Source organism: Crotalus tigris, unplaced genomic scaffold (assembly GCF_016545835.1).
Source record: "Crotalus tigris isolate CLP2741 ecotype Arizona unplaced genomic scaffold, ASM1654583v1 scf7180000020655.604591, whole genome shotgun sequence".
Lineage (NCBI taxonomy): Eukaryota > Metazoa > Chordata > Lepidosauria > Squamata > Viperidae > Crotalus > Crotalus tigris.
In genome coordinates, this window is record NW_024098126.1 from 59,663 (window position 1) to 86,044 (window position 26,382).

Below are 26,382 nucleotides of genomic sequence, written 5' to 3' on the forward strand. Positions count from 1 at the left end.
GAGAGAACAGCTTTGCTGGCTGGTTTCAGGAGGGAGAAATGCCATACCCGAGACCTCCTCTGATGGTGGTTCTGACAATTGTCTAATGCAGTTTTAACAACTGGGGTTATAATTCCCCCCCTCCTTTTTTGGTCCTTCCCTCCCTGTCTATTGTGCCCTTTGGTTCATATTCCATCATTTCATGTAAACTCCTTGGAATGAATAGGTGGAAATATGTAAACCACAAACACACATTCCATAAAGATGAGAACAAGTGGCACATGTTCAGTTACTCTTTTTTAAAACAGCAAAAGAAAGCCCCGTTGTCCAAACTGTGCGTTCGAGGGAAGCTCTCACCAATACGAGACAAACTGAGTATTAGAAGTCATCTCTGCCAGAGGAGACACGCTTATAGTTAGCCAAGAGACATTTCCCTCCCTCCCCCTCCCCCAAACACTCAACAACAGGTAGGCGTCAAGAGTCAGGAGCATTACAGATCCACCAAAGATTTAAGAGAAGGCCTGGCTAAGATCCCAGTAAAACAAGTTGTCCCAAGTGTAAAGACTGGAGTAACTACAGGAGAGTTGATATGCCAGCTGAGAAGCATGGGAATACAAGGGATGGTCCATGAGGTGGCTGATCCTCCTCTCCAAGGAGAACACTTGAATTGTGGCCTGTGTGTCCAGAATCAAGAAGCTTCTTGTTTATTTTAGTCGATATGTCCAACGTTTCAAGAAAGTTCAACTAAGTTGGCCTTGACAACAGATCCTGAAGAAAAGTAGCACAGGAATGCATGAGCAAGGCAGGGCCTGGGCTCCACAAGTCATCAGTCCAAGTTGGGGATACGTGTACATCTGAACACCAAGTAAGGAACTGTGTACAAAGTCCAAGTCCTGCCTCAGACTTCAGTAGCCATGCTTTTCACATAAAACACCCTATCTATCTATGGTTCCATTTCCCATTCACTTGACGTTAACCCTAGACACTGTACACTCTAGGCTGCAATGATCTGTGGCACCTGGGGGGGGGAGATGGTCAATAAAGGCAGAATGGCAGTTGCAACAGTGCAATTGAAGCTCCACCCTTTTTGTACATGTGACGTCACATGGATGTTCGAAGGGGTGGGGCTTCAATTGTGCTGCTACAGCTGCTGCTTTTGATCTCCTCCCCTTTCACATACTTCTGCCAGGGATGCTACTCTGATGTGTTTTTTGCTCCATTATATTCCATTCCTAACAGTCTGATTCCCAAAGCGGTTAGCACTTTGGAAAAAGGAGAAAAGAGCTTGAGGTTGGGGAGGAACTGAAATAAGAGGGCTCACTGGGTTTCAACTATACGTGGGAATCAAGCTCAGAATATGAACCCACCCTTCTGAGTGGATCAAGAGGGTTGTGCAAAAGGGTTCCACAACTGGAGTTTGAGGATTAGATTTGACCTTTGCCAGAGATACATTGAGAGAAGCCCTTTCCTCTATTTCCCACCCACCTTTTCTAAATGCATGGTTTTTCAGCACATGAGCAATTTGTCACTCACTTGGACCTAGTCCATTAAGGGCAAATATCATAGGAGCACTCAGAGAGATAGCTATATTTTAATACCAACGAAATACTGGAAGTGAGGAATTCCAAATGCTCTCACAATCCATGTCTTAACTCCAACAGAAATAACTTTGCTTGAGAGAAAACTCTGAAAAAAATAGAATGTGGGGAGGTAAATTGGAGAGAAAGGAAGGTTTGGCTTCTCCAACCAATATGAAACTCCTCTTTCATCTTTTTAAAAAAAAAGAAAGGAAAAAAAAGAAAGAAATCGCCCTTGGACTTACCACTTGATCACATCTATTTTATCCTCAAGAGCCAAAGTATTGAAGTGGTAAATTCTGGGCTTTGCAGCTTCAGATTTTAAATCTTGGTGGTGCGTGTATACATTTATCACACAGTAAAAAAGAAAAAAAAATCTCCTCTGCATAAGGTAAACTAGCACATTGAAAAGACAGGCTCAGTAGAGGTACCTATGATATGTTTGCTACTCAATGCAGGGAGAGGCCATTTTTGTTTTTCTTTTTCCCCCAAAAGCAAATCATTCAGAATGACGGCCCACTCGAGACAACTATTTTGAATAAGTCCTGAATTCCATCATCTTTCTTTTGCTTCACTCCCTCATGCCTGTCTTTGTTCTCCAGTTCCTCAAACAATCCATTACATATAAAATGTTAATTTCAGCCCCAAAGCTCAAGCTTTGTACTCTGCATTAAGATCACGTGATAGAGAAAGGTGGCTCTGACGGATGACAGAGCTCCCGCCACAAAAGCGGAGTTTGGCAGTAACAAGAAGCCATTCCTGGGCACGTGGCAACAGAGATCAGTCATTGGTGATACCTTTAGCCCGTAGTTCCTCTTGCACCCGGGCAAGATATGTAGGATCTGGGTAGCCAAACCTAGGGGAAATGAAGACAAAGGTTTATGAGCTTACCCTCTTGACCTAAACTCGGGCAGTTTTAAGTTACCCCAAATGGCTTAACTTGGAATTCTCTAAAAACTTCTGGGAACATTAAGTGGACAACTTCCCTTTATTAAAAATATATTTAACTACCTATTGCCGATTCCCCTTCCCTCAAATGGGCGAAGGCTTCTGGATCTGTTCTAGGCTGTGACTCCATTAACCCAAGAGGCACAAAAGACATGACTGGTGTGAAGCAAGTGCATATCCCAAAGCAATTTTCCTTGAAATGATGATTTCTGTGTATGGTGGCTGGCTCCTCTTCTAGGGGTGTCATCCTGCAGTAATAGTAATAGTAGTAAAGTTGGAAGGGACCTTGGAGGTCATCTAGTCCAACCCCCTGCTCAGGCAGGAAACCCTACACCATTTCGGACAAATGGCTGTCCAGTCTATTCTTAAAAACTTCCAGTGTTGGAGCATTTACTGCTTCTGGAGGCAGGCTGTTCCACTGATTAATTGTTCTCACTGTCAGGAAGTTTCTCCTTAGTTCTAGGTTGCTTCTCTCCTTGATTAGTTTCCACCCGTTGCTTCTTGTCCTGCCTTCAGGTGCTTTGGAAAATAGCTTAATTCCCTCTTCTTGATGGCAGCCCCTGAGATATTGGAATACTGCTATCATGTCCCCCCTTGTCCTTCTCTTCATTAAACTAGACATACCCAATTCTCGCAACCGTTCCTTATATGTTTTAGCCTCCAGTCCCCTAATCATCTTTGTTGCTCTTCTCTGTACTCTTTCTAGAGTCTCAACATCTTTTTTACATCGTGGTGACCAAAACTGGATGCAGTATTCCAAGTGTGGCCTTACCAATGCATTGAAGAGTGGTATTAATACTTCGCGTGATCTTGATTCTATCCCTCTGTTAATGCAGCCTAGTACTGTGTTGGCCTTTGTGGCAGCTGCCGCACACTGCTGGCTCATATTTAACTGATTGTCTACTAGGACTCCGAGGTCCCTCTCACAGTTACTACTATTGAGCATGGTGCCACCTATGCTGTACTTGTGCATTTGGTTTTTCTTGCCTAAATGTAGAACCTTGCTTTTTTCAACATTGAATTTCATTTTGTTAGTTAGTGCCCAGTGTTCAAGTCTGTCCAGATCCTTCTGTATCTGAAGCCTGTCTTCTGGAGTGTTGGCTATTCCTGCCAGCTTGGTGTCATCTGCAAATTTGATGAGTTCCCCATCTATCCCTTCATCCAAATCGTTGATGAAGATGTTGAAGAGTACTGGGCCCAGAACAGAGCCCTGGGGCACCCCACTACACACTTCCGTTTCTCAATCTTTGCAACACTGAGATATGTGGATTTCAATTCCTAGAATTCTTAACAACAGCCAAGCTCTGGATTCTGCTGCATATAGGTTTCACGCCAAATAAACTGATGTGGAAAATTGTTCCCCAAGAAACAGAGATACCCACAGTCAGAAACTTCTGCAGGCTGATAGAGAAAAAGCTTAGTTGGTGCATTAATCATGTAGCTGGCCTAAGCAAAAAAAAAAAAAAAGCAGTCTCACTTCATGCAAAAGCTCATAATGCAAGGCTGGCTAATCAAAACTTTCTTCAGCACCAGGCCCCCAATATATACTGACGAAAATCCAATGCAAAGCAAAACAATAAAAAAACCCAGAACACTGTAACAATGCTAGGTTAGAACAGATTCTCGTTTCCTTTCAGGCACTAAGGTCAGTTCATAATTTCTCTTAGCCTAATGCATCTCAGAAGGCTGCTGCAAAGATAAATTCACAGGCAACAAATTGATATGCAACAATGATCAACTTGAAGCAAAAGCATGCATATATATAAATATGCGTGGCGAGTTAAAAATTCCTGACTCTAGCATTTCAAGAAGACACGACATTGGAGCTGTATATCTGAAAAGCTCCAGGTAAGGGTAAAATAACCTATTATTTAGAGAGCCAGCGTGAAAGTTTATTCTATGAAGTTCTTCTTGGATATCCAAAGATATCACTTATTTATTTTCAATTTGTAACCTACTAAGATCACGTAGTAGTCTTGCTCTATTGACTCTGAACTTTATAGCCTGGTACCTTTTAATGCTATTGTTTGGGTCAGTGGCGGCGAACCTGTGGGCACATGTGTCATTGCTCCAGTCTTGCCTCCACCCGTGACTCCCTCCTCACCAGCAGCCTCCCTGGAGGAGAGTTGCCCCCGAGCATGGCCCACGTGGAGCAGCGCAGCCAAGGACATGGCAGCTAGGCAGTGTAAACAAGACTGCCCTCACGCCCCAACGCGCACAGTTGATGCTGCTGGGCGTGGGCAGAGGGCATGGCCGCCATGGCGCTGCTGGGCTGCCTGGGCGATCTGCAGCAGGCCCTGGAGGCTGTGAGTGGCCCTGTGGGCAGGCAAGGTAGGGCAGAGTAGGGGCAGGGCAGGGGGTGGAGCGGGGGCGGGGCAGGGGGTGGAGCGGGGACGGGGCCAGTTTTTGGGCACTGTCTCTAAAAGGTTCACCATCACTGGTTTAGGTTCTTACAGGACCTTTCTGAGTTCCAAGCAGCCCTCAATACTAACCCCTCCCTTTGGCAGCCCTTTGCTCCAACCCCTCCATCTTTATTTTATTCCCTCCACTTCACAACCACAGGCACATCACATGGCAAGCCCTTACAGCTGGGGTCCCCCAGTGCAGTTGGTTTTGTGATGGATGTCATTCCAGGTGATGACGTTGGCTCGCCCTGTGGTCATGGAGGTCCCAATGGTGAAGGTGAGCCGTTGATCAAAGGCTTTGCGGAAGAGCGCCAGCACTTTGTTGCCTTCGGGGCAGTCAGGTAAATAAGCCACACGGGTGGTACCTGGATAGCGGACGCCAGGATTGGGATGTTCAACCTGCAGGAGAAGGATGAATTCTGAGAAAAAAAAACTTAACTACAACAAGAGATGGATGAACTGATCCATAGGTTGGGAAGTCACACGGTGATATGTTGGACCACAACTCCAATTGTTCTCCCAAAGTCAATGCGGACATCCAATTGGAAAAAAGTTGGACTAGAGCAGGCATGTCAAACTGCCGGCCCACAGACCGGATGCATCATACTGAAACCGCGCCCACCCCATTGCTGGCAATGGGGAAAAAGTTGTGATACATTGTGAGTTTGACATGCCTGGACTAGAGGCATCCGAGTCTACAAAAAGGGGACTAGCAGGAACAGAAACACAAGCTGTTATTCACTTTAATAGCTTTGGTTGAGAGAGTGAAATATGGGAAGATCTCACCTCTTTTTAGAAAAAATGGACTCCAATACAATTATGTATGACTAATTTACAAAAGTGGCTATTTTTCCCCAATAAATCAGTTTTACCTAACTTGGCATTGCAGAAATTTTGAACTACAAATCCTAATATCCCCAAATATTTGTCAGAGAGAGGCTAAGATATGTGGTTTAGCAAATGCAAAGATTGGATAAGACTGCTAAAGGATATCAAACAAAGATTACAGCTTTGTGAATCTGTTGTTTTCACTCAATTTACAGGGTCCACCAGGAAGAATCTAGTAAAAAAAAAAAAGAATTGGGGAGCTTGTTTTTAGAACCATCCTTTCTTCATCTCTTATCCTAGGCCTTACTCATTTCAGCCATGTAATTTAGCTCATAGGAGAAGGAATCTAAACATATTTTAATGTTGCTTTTCTTACTCAACTGGCAATCCAAAATCTTCCCTATTTAGATCAAAATTCTCCCAGAGATTTTACTATAGATGATCATCCTTCCATAGCTGCAGCTACAATTCTATGCCATATTTAAGCTGTTCAAAGATGAGTGGTTAGAAATGGCCACTGAACATTTTATTCTCTTATGTTATTGTATCAACTATCTTTTCCCTTTCTATTCCCTGGGAAAATGGCCACGCAGGACTTCTTGGCTCTCCTGTTCACTTTTCCTTCCCCTTTGCGTTCTATGTTCTTATCGGGCTGAAAAACCTACAGCTTCACTAATCTACAAAAGGCAAACAATTAAAATACCAATGAGGCCATAGGAACAGGGCTTCTCTGAAGTTCCTCCTCTCCGCCCCCAGGGCATTTCCATTTACTGTTCTTTCTCAAAAGGTATCCTCCTGATAGATGATCTTCCTTTGGTCTGCCTTCTGGTCACTTTGTCAAAAGAGTGGAAAAATACTCTCATTCAAGAATAGGAGGTCTAAGCATCCAGGATATTCTTCAAAGAACAACCTGAATTCAGAGTTAAATTCAACTTGAATTCAAAGAATAACAAAGAAGATTTAGAAGTTGTTTTTTTTTCACAGTAGGAAGGAACATCTGGGTGATCTTGGCCATCCTGAAAAATAGCAGGTTGGGTATTGGCTAATGTCTAGGTTGGGAAGTTGGAAAACACCCAGGAGATGGTAAGCTGCATCTATACTGCTATCAAGAAAAGAATAGAGGCATGCCCATTTGGTCTTCAAAAACTGGATCTCACTTATGGGACACTTGTCTTTTTCTCCCTGGATTTTTTTCATTCTGTTTTCCTTATAAGTGTCGCTCAGTCTAATTTCATAATGTTCACGTAACCTGCCCTTACCTACTAAGAGTAAGACAGAGGGCTTATTCTAAGTAACCTATTCAATCAGCTCAGCAAGAAAAAAAAAAGCTCAGTGAATGAATTATGCCCTGGGTTATCATTTTCATAGTTTCATCCAAGGCAATAACTAAGTCTGGTCATGTTTCAACTAATGCCCCTGCATATTCTTGAATATTAATTTTTTTTGGTAGCATATATTCTAAATATAGACACTAACTCCCCCCCCCTTTTTTCACTAAATTGACTCTAAAGGTTTCCTTATCCTCCAGCAGAATTCCATGATGTTTGACAGCAAGAATATTATGGTTTAAGTGGAGGCATTTCTTCTGCAAGTGGATCGTTTGAACCTAGGCCATTCACACAACTTTTTTAAACTGTAGAGAAGGAAGTGCAGATTTCAGGGATCCTTGCAACTAATTTTGCAGGCTCAAGTAGCTTCAGGTTTGAATCGCAAGCTGGCTCACTTTCTGCAATTCCAGGAATTTTAAAAAGCAGTTGGCAATGTAGGCCACTGAGCATTTTTAGTTCCTGGCAGATTTATTTCTTACTTGGAGGTCACACCTTTTCTCTCCAGAGCTGAAGGTGGCAAGCCTGCTGTGTTTTTCCCCTTCTCCCACCCGGCCATTTTGTTCTCACAACTTACCTGCTTTGTGAAGAGGATATGACTGTCCCAAAATCACCTAGGGATTGCTCAGCCTGTGTTTTTTCAGTCCTAATCTGACACAGGCATCACTGCCCCACTAACTTTCATAAAAAGCTTTCACACATCTTTTTTTATTTGCACATAGGAGAATCTCCCCCCCAACTGCCAACCATAAATTTCCGGCCTCAAAATTGCCTTTTCAATTTGTCTCCCTTTACTTACAGAAGACTCTAAAAGCAACAGGCAAACAACCCATTTCGCAAAATGGCACCTTTTATTTCCTGATAAGTAACTACTTTCTCCATTTACTGTCTGCTGATCCTGCTCTCCTTCAAGAAGGGCAAACCGTTCACAAACAAGGAAATATTCTTCCCCACAACTAATGCTTCCTCCACTCTCAGATATGCACCGTTTTTCTGAAGAGGTTCAAAAAGTCAGCAAAGCCAGGATTAAAAAATTCTACATTTTAAAAAATTAAGGGTATATCAACTAAACATCAGTATTAATAACTGTCATCTGTTTGGTAACCTATCTATGGCATGTTAAATATTGCCATGTTTGAAGGAATCAGATTGTGCATATGACACAGGCCAGGAAGCTATGACACTAGACCAGCCAGTTTTGTCTAGTGCTTAAGGCACCAGGCTACAAACTGGGAGATGGTGAGTTCTAGTCTCATCTTAGCCATGAAACCCAGCTGGGTGATCTTGGGCCAGTCATTCTCTCTCTTAGCCCAACTCACCTCACAGGGCTGTTGTTGCGGGGAAAAATAGGAGGAAGGTGTGTTGGATATGTTCACCACCTTGAGTTAATTGTAAAAACAATAAAAGCAGGATATAAATGAATACAAATAAAACTTAGGTTTTTCAGCCAATTATCATTCTATGAGTCCTCACAAACCTTCATGGATTCTTTTAAGTGACCTCACCTGGGTCTGACAGCAACCCTCCTTGGCTAATCTAAAAAACAAACGAACAGCTAAACAAGATCAGATCTGATTAATTCTGAGATGGGAAACCACAAGGAAACCCCACCACTGTAGGCTAAAGTAGGAAATTGAATCAAAAAATGCAGAAAAAAGAACTTCCATATATGTTGTTGCCAAAAAAAAAAAAAAGTCATGAATCCCCTCTATTTGACTTTAATCTGTTACATCACTTTCCACAATTAATGCCTACAGATTTAGGGTCTTCGGGGAGACATGAAAGGATGGCTTAAAGACCTGCTCTTGAATCCTATCATGTTTTAATACAATCTTATCCAACCCTGCTGCCTTCTCAGTGTGTTGAGATTACAGTACAATTCTTAAAATCCTCAGCCAGCATGGCCAATTGACCACCTCTTCACATGTGTGTCTACTCAAAACAAAACACCAACCCACTTAATCTGCTTCCTCTTAAGAGGATGGCAAGAAGATAGGGCAATAATTGAAATCTGTGGGTGAAAAGGAACCTTAGAGGCATCTAGTCCAACTCTCTACCCAGGGCAAAAATCCTCAGACCAAGCCAGTTAAGTGACTTTCCAACTTTTTGCTTGAAAATTTCCAAAGAAGGATGCTCATGACTCTGGGAGCCAGGCTGTTCAGTTGCTTAACAGCTGATAATAATTAACAGTCACAATTAGGAAATTCCACCGTATTTCAAGTTTGGATCTCTGCTATAAAACCTCCACCCACTGGTTTTTATCTTACCCTCAAATTCTCTGAGAAATAAATCCATACAGTCTAGTCTATAACATCCCTTCATGTATTGGAAGACTGTTATTAAGACTCCCTTTATCCTTCTCTTCTTTAAGCTAAACATACCAAGTTTCTTTAACCATTCTTTAGCCCTCAAGCCACTCACCATCTGTATCATTCTTTCTGTCCACTTTACATTATCTTGTATTTTGATGACCAAAACTAGACGAAGTATTCCAGATACAGTCTGATCTGTGCAACATAGAGCAGAACTATCACTTCCTATTAGCTCAACATGTTATTTCTGTTGTTGTGGCCCAAGACTGCACTGGCCCTTTTAGTGGGTGCAGCACACTGGTGGCTCATGCTTGAATTGTGATGTAACAGGAGACTTGGAATCTTCTCCCAAGCACCACTGCCCAGTCAAGAACTGTCTATCTTCTATCTGGGCATCTATTTTTTTTCCTACCTAAGGGCAGAACCTTAACATTTGTCACCCCTGAATACCATTTTGTTGGATAAGGTCCAATTTTCAAGTCATGAAGATGATGTATTCACTAAAAGAGGTGGCAACATTAATTTATATCAAAACATCCTACTCTAAGATTCAGCCCAACACCATTCCTCAATTCATTCAACCCCCCCAAATAAACATTCATTATTTTCTCCTATTTTTGGTGTAGGAATAAAATCACTGTAGTTGAGGATAGTACAGTGATGGAAACTTGTCCTGACATGGTATGTTCTCTCCCGCAGCTTGTAAGTCATAATAAATTTCTATGTAGAGCAGCAATTTAAAGTCAACAGACCTGATACTACAGATAGCCTGGCAGCTTTCTTTTGGGGGCCCCCAAGAATTAGGTCAGAGAAAATGAGACTAGATACTTTAGGCTTTTTTGTTTACATGAGATGGAATTGAGTGGTTAAAATGGGTGCTCCTATGCCTTGGAGAGATTTAATGCTCTCATTTCCTCTTAAAAACAAATGTTATCTTCCCAATGGATTGTGGCCATGCCCACTGGTGGCACACAACCCTTGCACTGCCAGATAAAATCTGGTGTCATTCTGGTGTAAGGAATGTTGTTATATATGTCCAACTCCATTTTTGATAGAATTTTCTAGCCATTTGAGACCATGGCCATTGTGCTCTTCTCTCAATTCTCTATCATTTGCTTTCTCCAGTTTGGTGCCAACCTTAAGCCCAATGCTGGGGGAATAGAGGACAGCAGCTCCTAATGCCCTATGCAGCCTTTGACCTCATCTGAAATCCTTTCAGGAAAAAAAAAACTTAGCCTCAAGTCAGAGCTACAGCCTGCTGCTTAGAAGGAAGAGAAGAGGGTGTCATAAAGAGAGAAAAAGAGGCTGAGTCTTAACTGGTTTTTTTGCTGTAGTCCCAAATATTGCTCACTTTAGTTCCAATGTATCCTCAAACAAATTCCCTAAGAGGGAACACAGCCCTTAAGAATGAGAAAGGATTCCTACTTCTGACTATGGCCTAGCTAGTCATGCATGGGAGCTGAGGGAAATGTAGTCTTAGCACAGCTGGAAGCTTCTAGAACAGGGAAGATGACCCTGCGAAGACCATTTCCAAGCAACAGAAAGAAGAAAAGAGAAACCCAACTTACTCCTTGTATGCCAGGTGGGAAGACATACTGGATTATGATGGTGCCATATTTCTCATAACCAGGAAGCAGAAGACTTGAGTCCTTGGAGACCAGCATGCGTCCATTCTCTGGCTGGTTCCCTACCAGCTGCCCGTAGAAACGGCCACACATTGGGCAAGCTTTCTTGACTTGCAAGGCCCGGGTGATACAGTCCTCACAGAAGGAGTGCTTGCATTTCTCCAAAGTTTTAATGTTCTGGATCTCTCCCAAACAAATTGGGCACTGGCTGTCCTGTTCCTCCTCCCCTCCCCTTGAGCAGCTGGCCATCCCTCCACTGCCACTTACTACTCTTGGCCCAGAGGTTTGCTGCCCTCGGGATATCAAGGCAGCTCCTCGACGGTGGAGCTCTACAGCTCCGTGTTCTCGGCTCTTCTCCATCAAAGCCATGCAGCCCATCAGCTCACTCTGACGTTGAGCCTTCTTCAATTCCTTCTCCGTTTCCTTGAGCAGTGCTTTGAGAGCCTTACGAGCCAGGTAAAGGCCATTGCTTGGTCCATGGGCAGGCATGGTAATCTGCAGCACATAGATCTCGGATGTCTCACCATCAATCAAGACACTGACTTTATTCTCCTCTTTCAACTTGACCAGTTTGGCAGGACTTTCCTTGGTCAGGAAGTCCCAGACGTGCTTATTTACCGTGAGCCTATTTTTAGTGGTGCCTCCACAAGCGGCCATCCTGGATAAAACAAATGATACTGAAGAGAGAGAGAGAGGGGGGGGGGAGATAATCAAAGTTATAGAAGTGGCTCCAGGCAGAAATACAGATGAATACACTCGGACAGAATCCCATGTTGGGTTACTTTACCTCAGGAACTTGGATGGTTTCATTGTTTTGGGAAAAATATTTTTGTTTTTTTTGAACATCACAACCCCATTAGCAAATGCTGAATCATTTAGAATTCAGACTTAAATTCATACATCCATCCTACATAATCAAGTGTTCATATGCCTCTCTGTCAAACTCCAAATCCTAAAACACTTGAAGAAACCACAAATCTAAGAGAACCGAGAAAAAATGACTCTAACTGACCAGGAAGGAATTGATCCTGAATCTATACATTCTAGATCAGTGGTTCTCAATCTTTTTAATGCCGCGACCCCCAACCGGTTGTAAGTCGAGGACTACTCAACCGGTCGTAAGTCGAGGACTACTCAACTGGTGCAACACCATTTGCTGAATGGGACTTTTGGCGGGCTCAGCAGGGCAGAGACAGCTTGGATAATTCCTATTGGTTTTTGAAAGCCAATAGAATTAGACTCTATTCAAGAGAGTCTATTCTATTGGCTTTCAAAAGCCGATAGAATAAAAGGGAGTAGCACAGCTAAGGAAAGGGGGAAAAAAATGGCAGACTGCGTTGTTTGGCGACCCCCGTGAAATGGTCGTTCGACCCCAAATAGGGTCCCGACCCACAGGTTGAGAACCACTGTTCTAGATTGGTTGGTCTACTCTAGGTCTTTCATTTTTTTCCTTCTGGTTAAAATGGTGGAGCTCTAATCCTACCCATTTGAAGATCCTAGTTTGGCCAAGATTGATTACGATTACATTTTATTATTAAGGTGGGTGAAACAAGACAAAAAGAATAATCTATTTGTTTCAGATCTCTCTGAATTTCTAAATAGAATAACAAATGGCCAATTATCAACTGCAAGAATGGCCTTTTAAAAATAAACCAGCGGATTGTGTGTATGTGAGAAGAATCCAAATTACCACACTTGCTTTTTGCATTGGAGGGAGGAAAAAGCTGTACTCACACAATTGCTAACTGTGTGAATGACAGCTTATCTTCTTTGACCCAAGCAGTAAAATTCTTGAGCAGAAACTTACTGCATGGCTGGCAAACATGTGGGAGTCTGGATATTGCTAAAGTATCGTTCCTAGTGTTGCTTGTTATTGGTACTCTTGCACAATATAGAATGTTTCCTTTCTCATCACTTTACATACACCTCTGCATATATGAAGACAGAGGATAATTAACAATTGACCAGAAATCTGATTTATACCTGGTCAACCCTAGTTTACCTAGTTCAGTGGCCACTAAAAATAGGAGCTTTCCAATATCTTAGACAAAAATCTCTAGTTTTTTTTTTTAAGATTGCCAAAATCCAAACCTGGAATTTTATTTTATTTTTGAATATGAAGCATGAATGTTACTGAGCTACATCTTCTGACAAGATGGTGGGTTAAGCACAAAGCACTTGCATTTTGCCTGGACTGCCAGAAATTCCTGCACTTGTAAGCAATCAGTGGGAAATATATGAATGATTTACAGTAAGTTTATACCTCAGCTACAAGACAGAAAATGAGTCCATCTCTCATTTCAACTATCAAGGTAAAAAATTTTTTCAAATGATGATTAAAGTGTAAACATTGCTGTACAAAAAAAAAAAAAAAATCTGACTGTGTATTCCAAAGCTCCTGAGCTAGTATTTGCAAGAGAGTTTGGGGCCTCTTTGTAGCATGCTGCAAGTAATCAGAGCCCACTAGCAGCCCATGAGGAGTAAAAGGAGGAAAAAAGAATTAAAAGCCTCCAGGGAGGTATAGTCTAAGAGAGGAGCCTGGGGAGAGATTAATAGATGAAAGTCTAATTGGGGCGAGTAAAAGAGATACAGTAGATGCAACATAATCAGCGGGCTTAGTAAAATCCCAAATGTTTGCTTTTGGGAGACAAGTTCCAAAGAGTTCAGTGAGCTTTATACAATGGTTATTAAGCTTCTATTAAGGGAATCCTTTTTAAAAAACTGATCCTTACACTAAGCATTTACTTTTCAAACATATGTGTTGGTATTTATTTCTTATTTATTGAATTTATGTGATGCCCATCTCACTATCCAAAATGACTTTAGGGATTCTTATCTACAAATGACTTAAACAGCTGAAGTACCAAGTAGCAAAACATGTGCTTTTTTATGGCACATAGATGATGCTGGAATTCACCTCCACTATACCTACAGCATACATCTCTGATATTTCCTCTTAGTTCCCCATCCAAATGCTCAGCAACACTGACCCTGCGAGCTTGCCAGCCTTGCCTAAACAAATTCATGAAAAATCATCCTATTGATGGCACTGAGTTTTTCCAAATAGCTGTTGCTATGAAATACAGATGGGGAAGTATTCTGTCCTGCTCCTGTATTTCCTTAGACCAGTGGTTCTCAACCTGTGGGTCGGGACCCCATTTGGGGTCGAATGACCATTTCACGGGGGTCGCCAAACAATGCAGTCTGCCATTTTCCCCCCCTTTTCCTTAGCTGTGGTACTCCCTTTTATTCTATTGGCTTTTGAAAGCCAATAGAATAGACTCTCTTGAATAGAGTCTAATTCTACTGGCTTTCAAAAGCCAATAGGAATTATCCAGGCTGTCTCTGCCCTGCTGAGCCCGCCAAAAGTCCCACTCTGCAAACGGTGCTGCACCAGTTTAGTAGTCCTCGACTTACGACCGGTTGAGTAGTCCTCGACTTACAACCGGTTGGGGGGGTCGTGGCATTAAAAAGGTTGAGAACCACTGCCTTAGACACACCTGGCTGGGGAAATAAAATACAGTACTAACCTGAGCAGATCACTTATCAGCTTCAACTTTTTTTTTTTTTTGCTCCTAACATGACACCAAGCTACGGCAGCTATCTATGCAAGGGCTTTATTACAACTTCGGGAAACTACCACAAAATGATTGCATGGAGAATGTCAAAGGTTACAATTTGCAGCAGGCATCTTTTGCGTATGATAGCACTAATTCTCATAAAACCATTACACCAAGGGGGGATTTTAAATTTGCATTAAAATACTATGTTAATTACTAGTTATACAGGTTCCTCCTCCCTTCTATGGCATTTCCTGTATCTTGGGAACTTCCAAGAACAATTCCCATTCAAACAGTGGCTTTAAGTTATCAAAAGCTCCACCTAGAAATGGCATTAAAAAGCAGCCAGGTGGCTTTTTCAGACACAAACGGAAATATTGTGCTCCCAAAATACACTAGTAAAAAATTGGGAATTAAAACACCCCACCCATCCCAATCCTTATCCAACTGGGAATGGAAAACAATCACATTGTCAGGGCCAGCTATGCTGGGTGGGGGGGGAGGGGTTGTTTAGGGTCTGTGGAAACGCCAGCTGTCCCCTGTAAAGAAGGGAAAGGACCAGATGCAAGGCCACAAAGGAGATGCACCAGGCCTCTGGCGGGGAGCTCGTCGTCGCCTTAAATTCCTACCTAGAATTAAGCGGGTGGGCGGGAGCCTTCTCAAGATGGGCGATGATCCCCAGCAATGCAAGAAAGGGACCGGCTTCCCTCCTTCCTCCAGTCTCGAGACGTAAAACGCTCCGGGATGTGGCAAGAAGGCTCACTCTTGGAGGGCAAACCCTTTGCAGCGGGCGAAGCGAGAGGGCGAGCTCTCCCCGCTCTGGCGAGAAAAGGCAACCCAACCCCGCCGCACGTCACCTTTCGAAAGAGCGCGACGCCACCGCAATACCGTACCTGGGGAGCCCATGAGAGAGGCTGGGATCGAAGACCGGCCGGATGTGGGAGTTCAGCTGAGCTGCGAATCAGAAACTGCAAAAGGGAGAGGAGAAGAGAGGAGGCGGGTTAAATTGAGGCTGTGCGAGGAGGAGGAGGCGGCGGCGCGGTTGGGGGGGTGGGAAGGGAGGAGAGGGCGTGCGTATATTTATAGTTGGCACGGAGGAGCTCTGCTTTGGGAGTCCGGGTGCAACCCTTTACCCAAAGATTTCTCTTTTCAGCTTTTTCCGCGAGTTGTGGAGTCCTTGGAATACCCTAGTTGGGTAAATGAAACGTCTGCAAGCAAACCACCAAGCTCAGAGAGCACCAAAGACCCCACGGTTCAATCCTGAGTTAGAAATATTGTCTCTGATTGGCATTTTTCCTGAGTGTAAGCATTGCCCTAAGAGGGAAAAAGTCCCCCCTTTCCTGTTTCCAGGTAACCCAATAAATGCTATTGAGTTCAAGGTAACTTGTGCCTAGTAAAAGCTACCTTGCCTAGCATTGAATTGTGCATGCCAAACAGATGGCTTCATTGACCCCTTGGGCTGGATGGATCTGTGGAGAAAGAAGGACTTAAATCAAATCCCAACCACTTTCAGTCTGGTTTTATTCTACTACAATATTTTTCTTCAAGCTCCTTCAGGAGGCTATGGAGCTAATAACTAGCATTACAATAAGTACTCTGACTGGAGCCAAGTACTCTTGGCCATCTCTTCCACATCTGTTTTCATTCTGTGTAACCCAAGGCAAGGATTGTTGCACATTTTGAATGAAGCAGGACTATGCCAGGAGGTCATGGCTAACTCAAGGTGAATGTGTCGGAATTCATACTAGCCATGATGATGTAGGGCAATACAGCAAGCCAATCACAAAATCAGATATAACAATGATTGAGGGTGAAGGTTTGTTGTCCGAGCTTGTGGGTTGGTTTCCGAACATTACGTCACCAGGCTAGGTAACATCTTCAACAGAGTTTAGGGGATGTGTCAGTGTTCTTCTGTTTATAAGGGCTTCAGGGGTGGGTGTATCAGGTGAGGATCTTGTGATGGGTCAGGTATGAATCATCAGTGAAAGGCTCGTGATGGGTCTTGTGATAGGGAGACTATCACAAGCCTCTCACTGATGACTCATACCTAACCCATCACAAGACCCTCACTCAACACACCCACATCTGAAGCCCTTATAAACAGAAGAACACTGACACATCCCCTGAACCAGACATGTCAAACTTGTGATGTCATGTGACGTTGTGCAACGTATTGGGATGATTTTGCCATTGCCAGCAATGGGGTGGGTGCAGCTTCTGGATGATGCGTCTGGCCCACGGGCCGGCAGTTTGACACCCCTCCCTAAACTCTGTTGAAGATGTTACCTAGCCTGACAATGAAATGTTTGGAAACCAACCCACAAGCTCAGAGAACAAACCTTCACCCTCATCCTACACCCGAGCTACAGATATTTGCCACTATTGCATAATTATGATTTCTTGAATAAGCCATAGTTAGGCTTATTCATTGCATTAAAGCATAAACCATGATTTACAGATCACAGTGGCTGAGTTCACACCATACCATGCTAAATTAAAACCAAATGGGTGATCTAATTCTAGCATATGTTGACTTTCATGTACCCATGACTCTTCTTTGCAATAAGTGGGCATTTTATGAAGTAATTTACCACAGAAAATCTGTTGTTTTTTTAATCTGGGAATTAAGTAGAAGCTAGCAAATTTGTCCATGATGCCAAATTATTTGGATATTGTATGATTGTTACATTGTAAAGAAACAACAAGGAGCTCCACACAATCTGTTTAAATTGGGGAGTGGCACATGGGATTCAGTATAGGTAATTTACAAAGCAAAAGTAAAGCAATGCTTCCTGGGACAATAAACTTTCTAATTATACATAGGTGGATGCTGATGGACTGAAAGCTAGTCCTGACTGGTTCAAAAAATCTCAAGAATCAAGGTAGATAACTGGATCAAAAGTTCAAATGAGTGTGTGTACAATATGAGCAGGGCAAATTCCATGTTTTCATTAGGAAAGCAACTGAAAATATAAAGGTGAAAACAATAATACTATACTGTATACAGTTTTAGTTGCCAGAATTCTAAATTGGGACTGTAGGCCTGGAAATAAAATCAGCCAGCTCTCCTACAAGAAAGGACTGTTAAATTCTTTTTTAAAGACTGAAAAAAAATGCAAAGAAGGGATATTGCTAAGATTTGTTAAACATGCAAAGTGTGGATGGGAACACTTTGCTCCTTCTCACATGAAATTAAAAGCCTTCTCACATGAAATTAAATGATTCAGAAGGGGCAAAACTGGGGAAAGTTAAAGCAAAGTCCTTCAGAGGAAACAGAGGTTTTCAAACCAAATCTTGAATATTAAAAGCATCTTGTGGGCACTCACATAACATTGGTCTCATCAAAGGTTGAGTTGTTCCAGAAATAGTTACTATAGTGGGTGCAACCAGTCACAAGACACCTATTTTTTAGGCTGCAAACTTGACAGTTTGCTCCTTGCTACCCCCGCAGCCTCCAGGGATGTTCCCTAGTGATCCTGATGTAGTATACTTCCCTCCCTCTCTTTTTCTTCCTTAGCACATGGGCACCCTTCCAAGAAAACACTAGATAGCAGCAAATTTCCATCATTTTAATTTTTAAGAATGCCTATGGGTCCCAGAGCATTCTTATAAGTAAAGATAAGCTGGTGCTTTGATTTCCCGAATGCTCTTCCCGCCCAATGGAAAGAATCCTTTAAAAGCTAAGACAGGGAGGCTAGTGGGATTTGAGACTAGTCTTGGGCATCACACCAGGATCTCAATTTTTTGGCAATTTTAGTCACCCACCTAGCTTTTTAGGCAAATTTATGAAGAGTTAATTTCTGGTTTCAGTGGTTACCGATCATAATGACTGTGAATGTACTCTATATGTAGCATCAGAGGCAGTGTTGTCTCAATATGCCAGCCGTAATTCGCCTTTATGAGAAGAAACTGCCAAACTGATCGAGCAATAGCTCGCTCTTATGATTTTAATTTGCAAACTGAAACATATAATGCAAACAGAATGTCTCTGTACAAATTCTTTTTCTGCTCTGATGAGGAGCAGAATGGAATGGAAAGCAAAACACAGCACGAAAACCCCCTGCATAGAAATGACTTCTATGGTATTAATGCAACCGCATCTCCTTCATTGGGTACCTTGATAGTGGGAAGCAGTCAGGGAATCCAGCCACGTACTATATAGACTCAGAAAAACAATTTGATGTGCTGACATCCTCCCCAGGTTTTCTCTTCATTCCTTTAGTGGGTGTTTTAAAAGACCACACCATATTATGACCCTCCAGGGCATTTGCTCTTGGCCATAATAGTCTCAAAGCCTCATCAATATCATTATCTAGGAAAGTCAACTTCTCAGAATTTATCTTAGAAGCTGGATTTGGGCACCTCCAAGTCAAATGAAGGTTAGGTTGCAGGAAACAAGATGGAACAAGAGTGATTGCTCAATAACAAAGCAACCTACATGGTGAAATTGCATCTCTCTGCAATACAAGCCCTCTGGATGCCTTTGGTCCTTTTATGTTAATGTGAAACAGTGTACTCGGCTTATGTTCAGGAGCGTCTTGACTGTTGTCAAAACCCCGTGTGATATGAAGTCCTGACAAATAGGTTAAAGCAACTTGCTGATTTGTATAGTGATTAAACTCAGCTTCTCTAATTTGGCACCGTTTTGATGTGTTTTACTGTAAAGCCAGTCATCTCCCCATCAGCATGCCAAGGTAGCTGGGAGGATGAGAGGTTGCAAGCCAATAAATACATATATATATTATTACAAATTACGTTAAAAATACGAATCCTGGGTATAGTCATATTATAAAAACGAACAAACACGAACACCAGGAAAAGCTTTAAACTAAAACGTTTAATTTTAGTGCCAAGCTTTCGTCGGCCAACTGCCGACATATATATATGTATGTATAGCTGGAAGGCACCAAATTTGGGAAAGCTGGTCATAAATAATTAAAGGACTTATACCATAAGCATAATGGAGAATAAAGAGCTTATAAACTATTTTTGGTGGTGTATTATCTAAGAGCTAACTTCTCTTAAATGGTACTGCTTATGTTGCCTTCACCTGAAATGGCACCTCCACATAAGTGTTATTTGAGTGATGAGAATAACTATTTTGTCGCCCAGAGATAGTTGTGTTTCAAAGATGGTATTCAGCAGTCCAGACCAATCCAGGATGAGGAAACTTAATTTTAGAGCAGAGAGTGGAAGGCTCTCTTCAAAGATCACTTTTCCACCATTCAGAACTTTTCCAAAGCATCTCGAGCATTCCCTTCACTTTGTATGCTTCAGGGCAGTGAGTCCCATTATACTCTGACAGATGGATTTCACATGGATGTTTGACCAGCAGAGTGCACAGGAGTAGCAGGAAGGTGATGAAGGGTTCTATGAACAGAAAAAGGGAATTCATATCCTAGTTGGTTGCTGGTTTGCACTAAGAAAACATATTTGCCATAGTGAAAACTATCATGGGGCTGATCTTGAAAGTTACAGAGCGCCATGATTGTGTAGCTATATTCCTTGATCTAGAACCCTTCAGGTGCGTTAGCCTTCAGACACTCCAGAAATTCTGGAGGGCAACAGATATACAGGTAGTCCTTGACTTACAACAGGTCATTTAGTGACCATTCAAAGTTACAACAGCACTGAAAAAAGTGACTTATGACCGTTTTTCACACTTATGGCCATTGCAGCACCCCCATGGTCACATGATCAAAATTTGGACCCTTGGCAACTGACTCATATTTATGATGGTCGAAGTGTCTCAGAGTCATGTGATCACCTTTTGCGACCTTTTTATAAGCAAAGTCAATTGGGAAGACAGATTCACTTAACAACCATGTTAATAACAACTGCAGTGATTCACTTAACAACTGTGGCCAGAAAGTCGTAACATGGGGCAAAATTAACTTAACAAAGGTTTCACTTAGCAACAGAAATTCTGAGCTCAGTTGTGGTCATAAGTCAAGGACTACCTGTATTGGTATATAAGTATAAAGTACATAGTCTGGTATACAGAGCTGCTACCAGCGAAATGGTATGGCAGCCTAAGATAAATAAGGGTTCAAAATAAAACCTTGAGTCTCTGACTGGCTATGCACATTTCACTAAATTAAAACCAAATATAATTTAGTGCAATGTGCACAGCCAGTGAAAGATTTGGTCTTAACAGCCGAGTACGCCCAATATATGTAACCAAGTCAATTAAAAACTCAGAAGTGTTTTTTGTACAAAAACAAGTTTCAACTGATTCGTGTTTACTTTGGTAAGTTTTTTGTGGGTCAGCCTATTATGTAAATCCAGAAAATGGTTAATTCAATAACCCAGGTAAACACTGAGCAAACCCAGTCATTGTGTTGCTTAAACATAACCAGCATACTTTGTAAATTATGATTTATAATTTAGCAGGTTAAGCACATAGTATTTATTCAGTAGACTACAGTTAAGCAAACCATAGCTTAAGACGACATATAAATCTAGTCTCTCACTAGAGTTCAACCTAAAATGAATCTTAACATGGCTTAAACAAAGCCTGGAAAATGATTGGTGGCAGAGCACCTTCTCAATATATGCAGATATGGACATCTATGGGGGCAGATAACAATGTCATTAGGTAAATGCCAGAACTTAATATAACAGGACACAAGTACATAACTGTGGCATTTACGTGGTGATGTTACCACGTCTGGGCTATCATTTTGGCATAGTTCTGATTTATTTCAATTGTTGCTAAAGTTTGGTATTTCCCAAATATCTTGGGGTAGAATGTACTCTCACCTTATACAGTTAGTTTAGGATGGCAGATCAATGCTTACATTCTTATAAACCCTGCAAAAATGTTCTAGCAATTGCAAATGTATAATTCATTGTTTGAACACTGATAAGCAGATACTGTATTGTATATGCAGTCATCAACATGGGAATTGATTGCAAAATGTTTTAACAGTTTAACGCAAAGAGGATCAAAACAACATCTTTAAAAGCTAGTAGTAAAAAAATTCTACATTCATAGCAGGCATAGGTCAAAAAAGTCAAGATGGTGACTGTGACAGCATAATCAAGCCCCAAATCCCTTTTTACATAGTCTTGTGCATAACATACATAAAGCAGGTGGAGGCTACAACTGTGCAACCATAGCTGCTATTTTGACTATTTTGATTTTGCACTGTGGATTCCCCTGACCTATAACATAAGCCCAACTTCACGAATTTCAACAAAGAGAAACATATCAATTTATCATCTATCAGTTCAACTATCAGTCTTGACTCCTCTTCCATTTCAAACAGGTGAATCATCTTTTATACTTTTGAAAGTTGGAATGTATATTTATCCATACAGTATATCCTGACAAGTCGCAGTTTTAAGAATAGTTGCAAAGGAGCAACACAGATCAAATGAGTAGGAAAAAAAGAAAGAAAGAAATGTTTAGCCATAATATTCCTGGGTATCAGGCAATAGTTGCCCTCCATAACAGGAGATTCGCACTTCAAGCAGCATTAACACACACACATACACAATTCAGTAGGATTTCTAAGAACTTGTTTTGGAATGTAAGACACTCAGCAGAATCCAAAATGTAGTTTCTGTAATTCTCAATCAGCATATTTGTACATATCTCTGACTGCACCAATTAATGTACTTAAAAACCAGCTCTATCTATCTAATGATTAGTCCAAAAGGGTAAAGAACAGAACCCAATGTTTATATAAGTGACATTTAAATAGTTCTAGGCTGCTGGATTCCTTAATGAAATCTGAAGTGGAAAAAATTTATCTGAATGGTAGGTGCTGATTGTTCCCGTCCTGTCATTGCAGTATGCAGCCACAGGAAAATATTAGATCTTATGCAGTGGTAATGAAGTTCCTCAAACCTGGCCTGGACGGGGCATCAAAATGTATGAAAATGAAATATGCTTTAGGCACTTTCGGAGATATCAACATATGTAGCTCTTTATGTGGCACAGAAATTGATGCTAAAATGGCAGAGTAGCTAAAAATAAGATAAACAAAACACAGCCAGCCACAAGCCAACAGTTCAAAAAATGTAGCTTTTAGTTGGTTCTAACAACACTTTTTATAAGATACATATAACAGGATGTCCTTTCTTATCTGATCATACTTGATCAAAACCAAATCTCTTCTGGTTTCAGTATAATATACATCCTCTTAAAAATATACAAGATTTTAAACACATTACAACTGCAAATAAATTATCTAGCCCACAAACATGTTAACAGGCTGCCTGTTCATGCACTGTTCATAAACTGAATGTCAGTATATAAAATATCAACAAAAGCTTTTTCAATGGAAAAACATTTCATTTGCCGCAAGGGAATGGGCACTTCCAGAGTTAGTTCTGTGCAAACAACTTTGTACATAGAAAAAGACATAACTTAATCTATTTTATGAATTGCTCAAGAAATGCAACAGCAAACATTTATATAGCAGACCTTTGACTCAAAAGAATCTGGATTGCCTTCCATTTTGGAGCTAGACAAGGTCCCAATTCTCATAGACAGAATTCCTCACCTTGTCATGTACTGAGAGGACAGCCACTGCATTGTTTTCTTGTCCTGGAAAATCCTTTCTCTTGTTGTTGCTACTGGATAGAGGGTATACGGACAGGCAACAGAGTGGGTGACAAAACATGGTTTGCCAACCGAGTTCTCTCTATACAGAGCTTTCACTAGAGAGCAAACTATTTTTCTTTGGTGCTGTAGATTTAGGTGCCCTAAACTACAATTCCATCTCAGGTGACTGGGATTGTGGTATTTGCAGTCAAACATTTGAAGAGTATAAAGTTGCCTGTCCCTAGAACAATGCAGTGTCCACTTGTGGAACTAATCCACATAAATGAAAACACAGCCATCAGTTATTTGGATGGGAGTGATCCTTTAAAAATAAAGCAGCCTACACAGTCACCAGCATTTGGCAAAGTATCCAGTGTTAACAACCCTGCTTCTAAAGCCTTCCACCTTCCCAGTTCAACTCCACCCCAAGGGAATTTGACAGTGACCAAACATACAGTTTCTGCTTAGCTAAAAGGCATGCATCCCTAGGTGACAAATGCAACTTCAACCCCAACGGCAAACCCAATTCCTGTCTACAGTATTTCCTCAAATCATCAAGATGGAGGGAGGGGAAGGCGAGGGGATAACTCTCCAGAATTCAGTACCCTTTGTGAGCACACTACAGGCAGCCTTTCAGACATGCTTTAACAAATGCGGCCCAGTCAGTGAGAAAGTCCTCAGCTTGGAAATGTCATCTGTTTGTCAAGGCAGAAAAAGAAAATTCAGCAGGCATCTCTTTGCTTACTCTGGCTAGAGCTGACCTCTACTCTTATAATCATTAAGTTTACATGAGCTCTGCTCACTACTGGACCCTTAACTAAAAAACAATGTGACCTTGGGCAAGACCAGGCCTTTACATTTCAAGGAATCTCACCTGTATAATAATAATAATAATAATAATAATAATAATAATAATAATAATAATAATAATAATAATAACCCTTTCAGGTCTCATCCCTGGAAGAGAGGAGGAAGGCAAGCTTTTGCATGGCATGGAACTTGTAAATTGTGAGGTCACGAATTAACACAATAGTTGAGGTAGAAAAAGCAGCTCTGAAGTACAGCCCTTGAAAGGTAGGCTGATAGGTATTAGTACTTTTAAAAAAAAAAAAATATCTCCCCCCCAATTTGGGGGGGGGAAGCTGTCAGTTGCAATAAAAGAGAATGTGTGTGTATATGTATTTATGTGTGTATGTATACATGTATATGTATGTGTATGTGTATATGTATATGTATGTATGTATGTCAAGGTTGAACATTGGTGGTCTCTGAGCTTGGCTGTCATTTTACAGGCATTTCAGTAACTTTTTCGCTGCATTCAATGCCTAGAAAGATTACACGGTATAGGAATGAAATATTCTACAAAATAAAAGCCAAGCTCAGAGACATCACAAACAAACAAAACTGCCAGGTTTTTACACAGCTATTCAGTAGCAGGAATGAAAGACTAGGCCCAATAGCCTTGGAGTCACAACGAGAGATGTGAAACAAAGAGAGAAGGAGGGGGCTTGGGACGAGAAACAATGGCTTGAGGAAAAAGGGCCCTCTGGGAGAGAAAAGCTGTCAAATTTCTTTGCAAGCTTCCTGATCCCAGTCACATCTATATTCTCCTCCTCTCCCACATATCCCAGAGATACCCGCCAAAATCCCAACCCCTCATTTTCTAGTACTTCACCACCTTCAAGAGCATAGCAGCGGAGGGTGAAAATTTTCTCCCATTCTTTATCCAAGGAGAGAAAAGGTATGCACTTAAGTTCATGCTTGCTTGACCAATAATGCTGCAAAAAAATAATCCCTCTGCCACCCTGAGAGAGAGGGGAGCGACCTTTGCTCACCTGCCAGCTCGCCTGCATTATTTTAGGAGGTTTGACAGGTAGATACATAGACAACTCTGTGGGTAAACTGTTACCTAAAATACCCCCGGTGTGTATATGGTGTCTGTTGCACGCATTTCTCCTAAAATTCCTCCCCCACTAAAAGAAGCTATCATGCTCCCCCTCCTTTAACACATAAACCATCCTTCAGGCAACACCCCTGCTGCAAAGCCAGCTGACAACACACAAAGAAGGGACTCACTGCTGCAGCTGCTGTGGCGGTTGTCTGAATATGCAGATGGACTCTGATCAAAATGCGCCACATTAGGGATGAATATGATCACCCTTTAAAAAAATAAAAAATAAATAAAAAGGAAAAGGCGAGCCATTCGGCCAACCGAAGCAGAAAGCGCGCTGGAGCAAAGCCCACCACCCTCTTTTGCTCGCGCCCCATTTCCCTCCCCCCCACGCTCCCAGACTTTTAGTAAAGGCACCCCTATTTTGCAATCGGCGCTCCCCAGCTCAGCAACCCACCATAGCGGAACATCCAAGGATGGCAGGAACGGTCCGTCCATCGAAGCTGCAGCTGCTGCGTGCAAAGACGACGTGGGAAAAGGGGGTGGAAGACGGGATGGGGGAGGGAGAGGTAGGCGACAACCAGAATGGCGAGTATCGAGAAAACGGGGCTGACGAGGCGATCTATGGCGCGTCCAAGAACGCGTGCCGGTGCCGCCGCCGCCGCCGCTCTGCTCAAGGTCTCCCTCCCTGCCAAGTAGCGGCAGCGGCAGCAGCAGCAGCAGCCATCGCCGGACGCATCACGTGGCGCCGCTTGTTGCTGGAATGATGGCCATAGCCATAGCAACCACGCACCGGGATGGCGGAGGAGGGAGCGCTGCTTGGGCGCGGAATGTTGTAGGCGACCGGAGGCTTCGGCTTTTCTCTTTGCGCAAAGAGGAGGCAGCGGCCACCCCGACCGCGCCGCTCGCGCTCCTCCTGCGTTCTGCTTGGTTGCCATTCGAGAGGCTGGCGGGATATAAAAACCAAGGAAGGTTCAGCTCTCGGCTCGAGCAGCGGCTGTTCCCGCGTTAAGTCCCTTCCCGTTCAGGTTCTCTTCCCCCGCTTGCTTGAAAGTGAATGAATTGGTGTGGCTTAGTAGGTCAAGTGCAATGAAGTTCCAGTGGTGTTTGGCTGGGATTCACGTTTTACAGCTAAGTGGCGCAGGCCTCCCTTTAGACTAGAGACCTGTGCTGGGGGACTCAGAAACCGGTCGCATTCTAGCCCATGTCGTTTGGGCTGTATGGATTGCTAAAATGGTTGGAGTCTTAAGAACAGCCAGTCTTCACGTACATTAATTAGATCCAGAAAACCCCTTTTTCTTTCCAAACAGGATGACCTTGGTAAGTGGAATAATTAAATTCCCTATAAAACAGGAAGCAGAGAGATAGATGGTGGGCA

At 42.3% G+C, this 26,382-nt stretch overlaps 1 protein-coding gene across 2 annotated transcripts; it reads right to left on the reverse strand.

The window, feature by feature from the left end:
- Positions 1-258: 258 nt before the first annotated feature.
- DTX3 (deltex E3 ubiquitin ligase 3) lies at positions 259-25,984 on the reverse strand. Of its 2 annotated transcripts, XM_039368153.1 has the most exons (5): positions 25,462-25,984; positions 15,453-15,527; positions 10,943-11,676; positions 5,091-5,308; positions 259-2,412 (listed from the first exon to the last, which is right to left on the reverse strand). In XM_039368153.1, the coding sequence occupies exons 2-5, from the start codon at positions 15,463-15,465 to the stop codon at positions 2,337-2,339; spliced, it is 1,041 nt and encodes a 346-aa protein (XP_039224087.1). In that variant the 5' UTR covers positions 15,466-15,527; positions 25,462-25,984; the 3' UTR covers positions 259-2,336. The 2 variants fall into 2 exon arrangements, with proteins under 2 accessions (XP_039224087.1, XP_039224088.1); XM_039368154.1 differs by lacking the exons at positions 15,453-15,527; positions 25,462-25,984 and adding an exon at positions 15,189-15,438.
- Between the last annotated feature and the right edge of the window lie 398 nt (positions 25,985-26,382).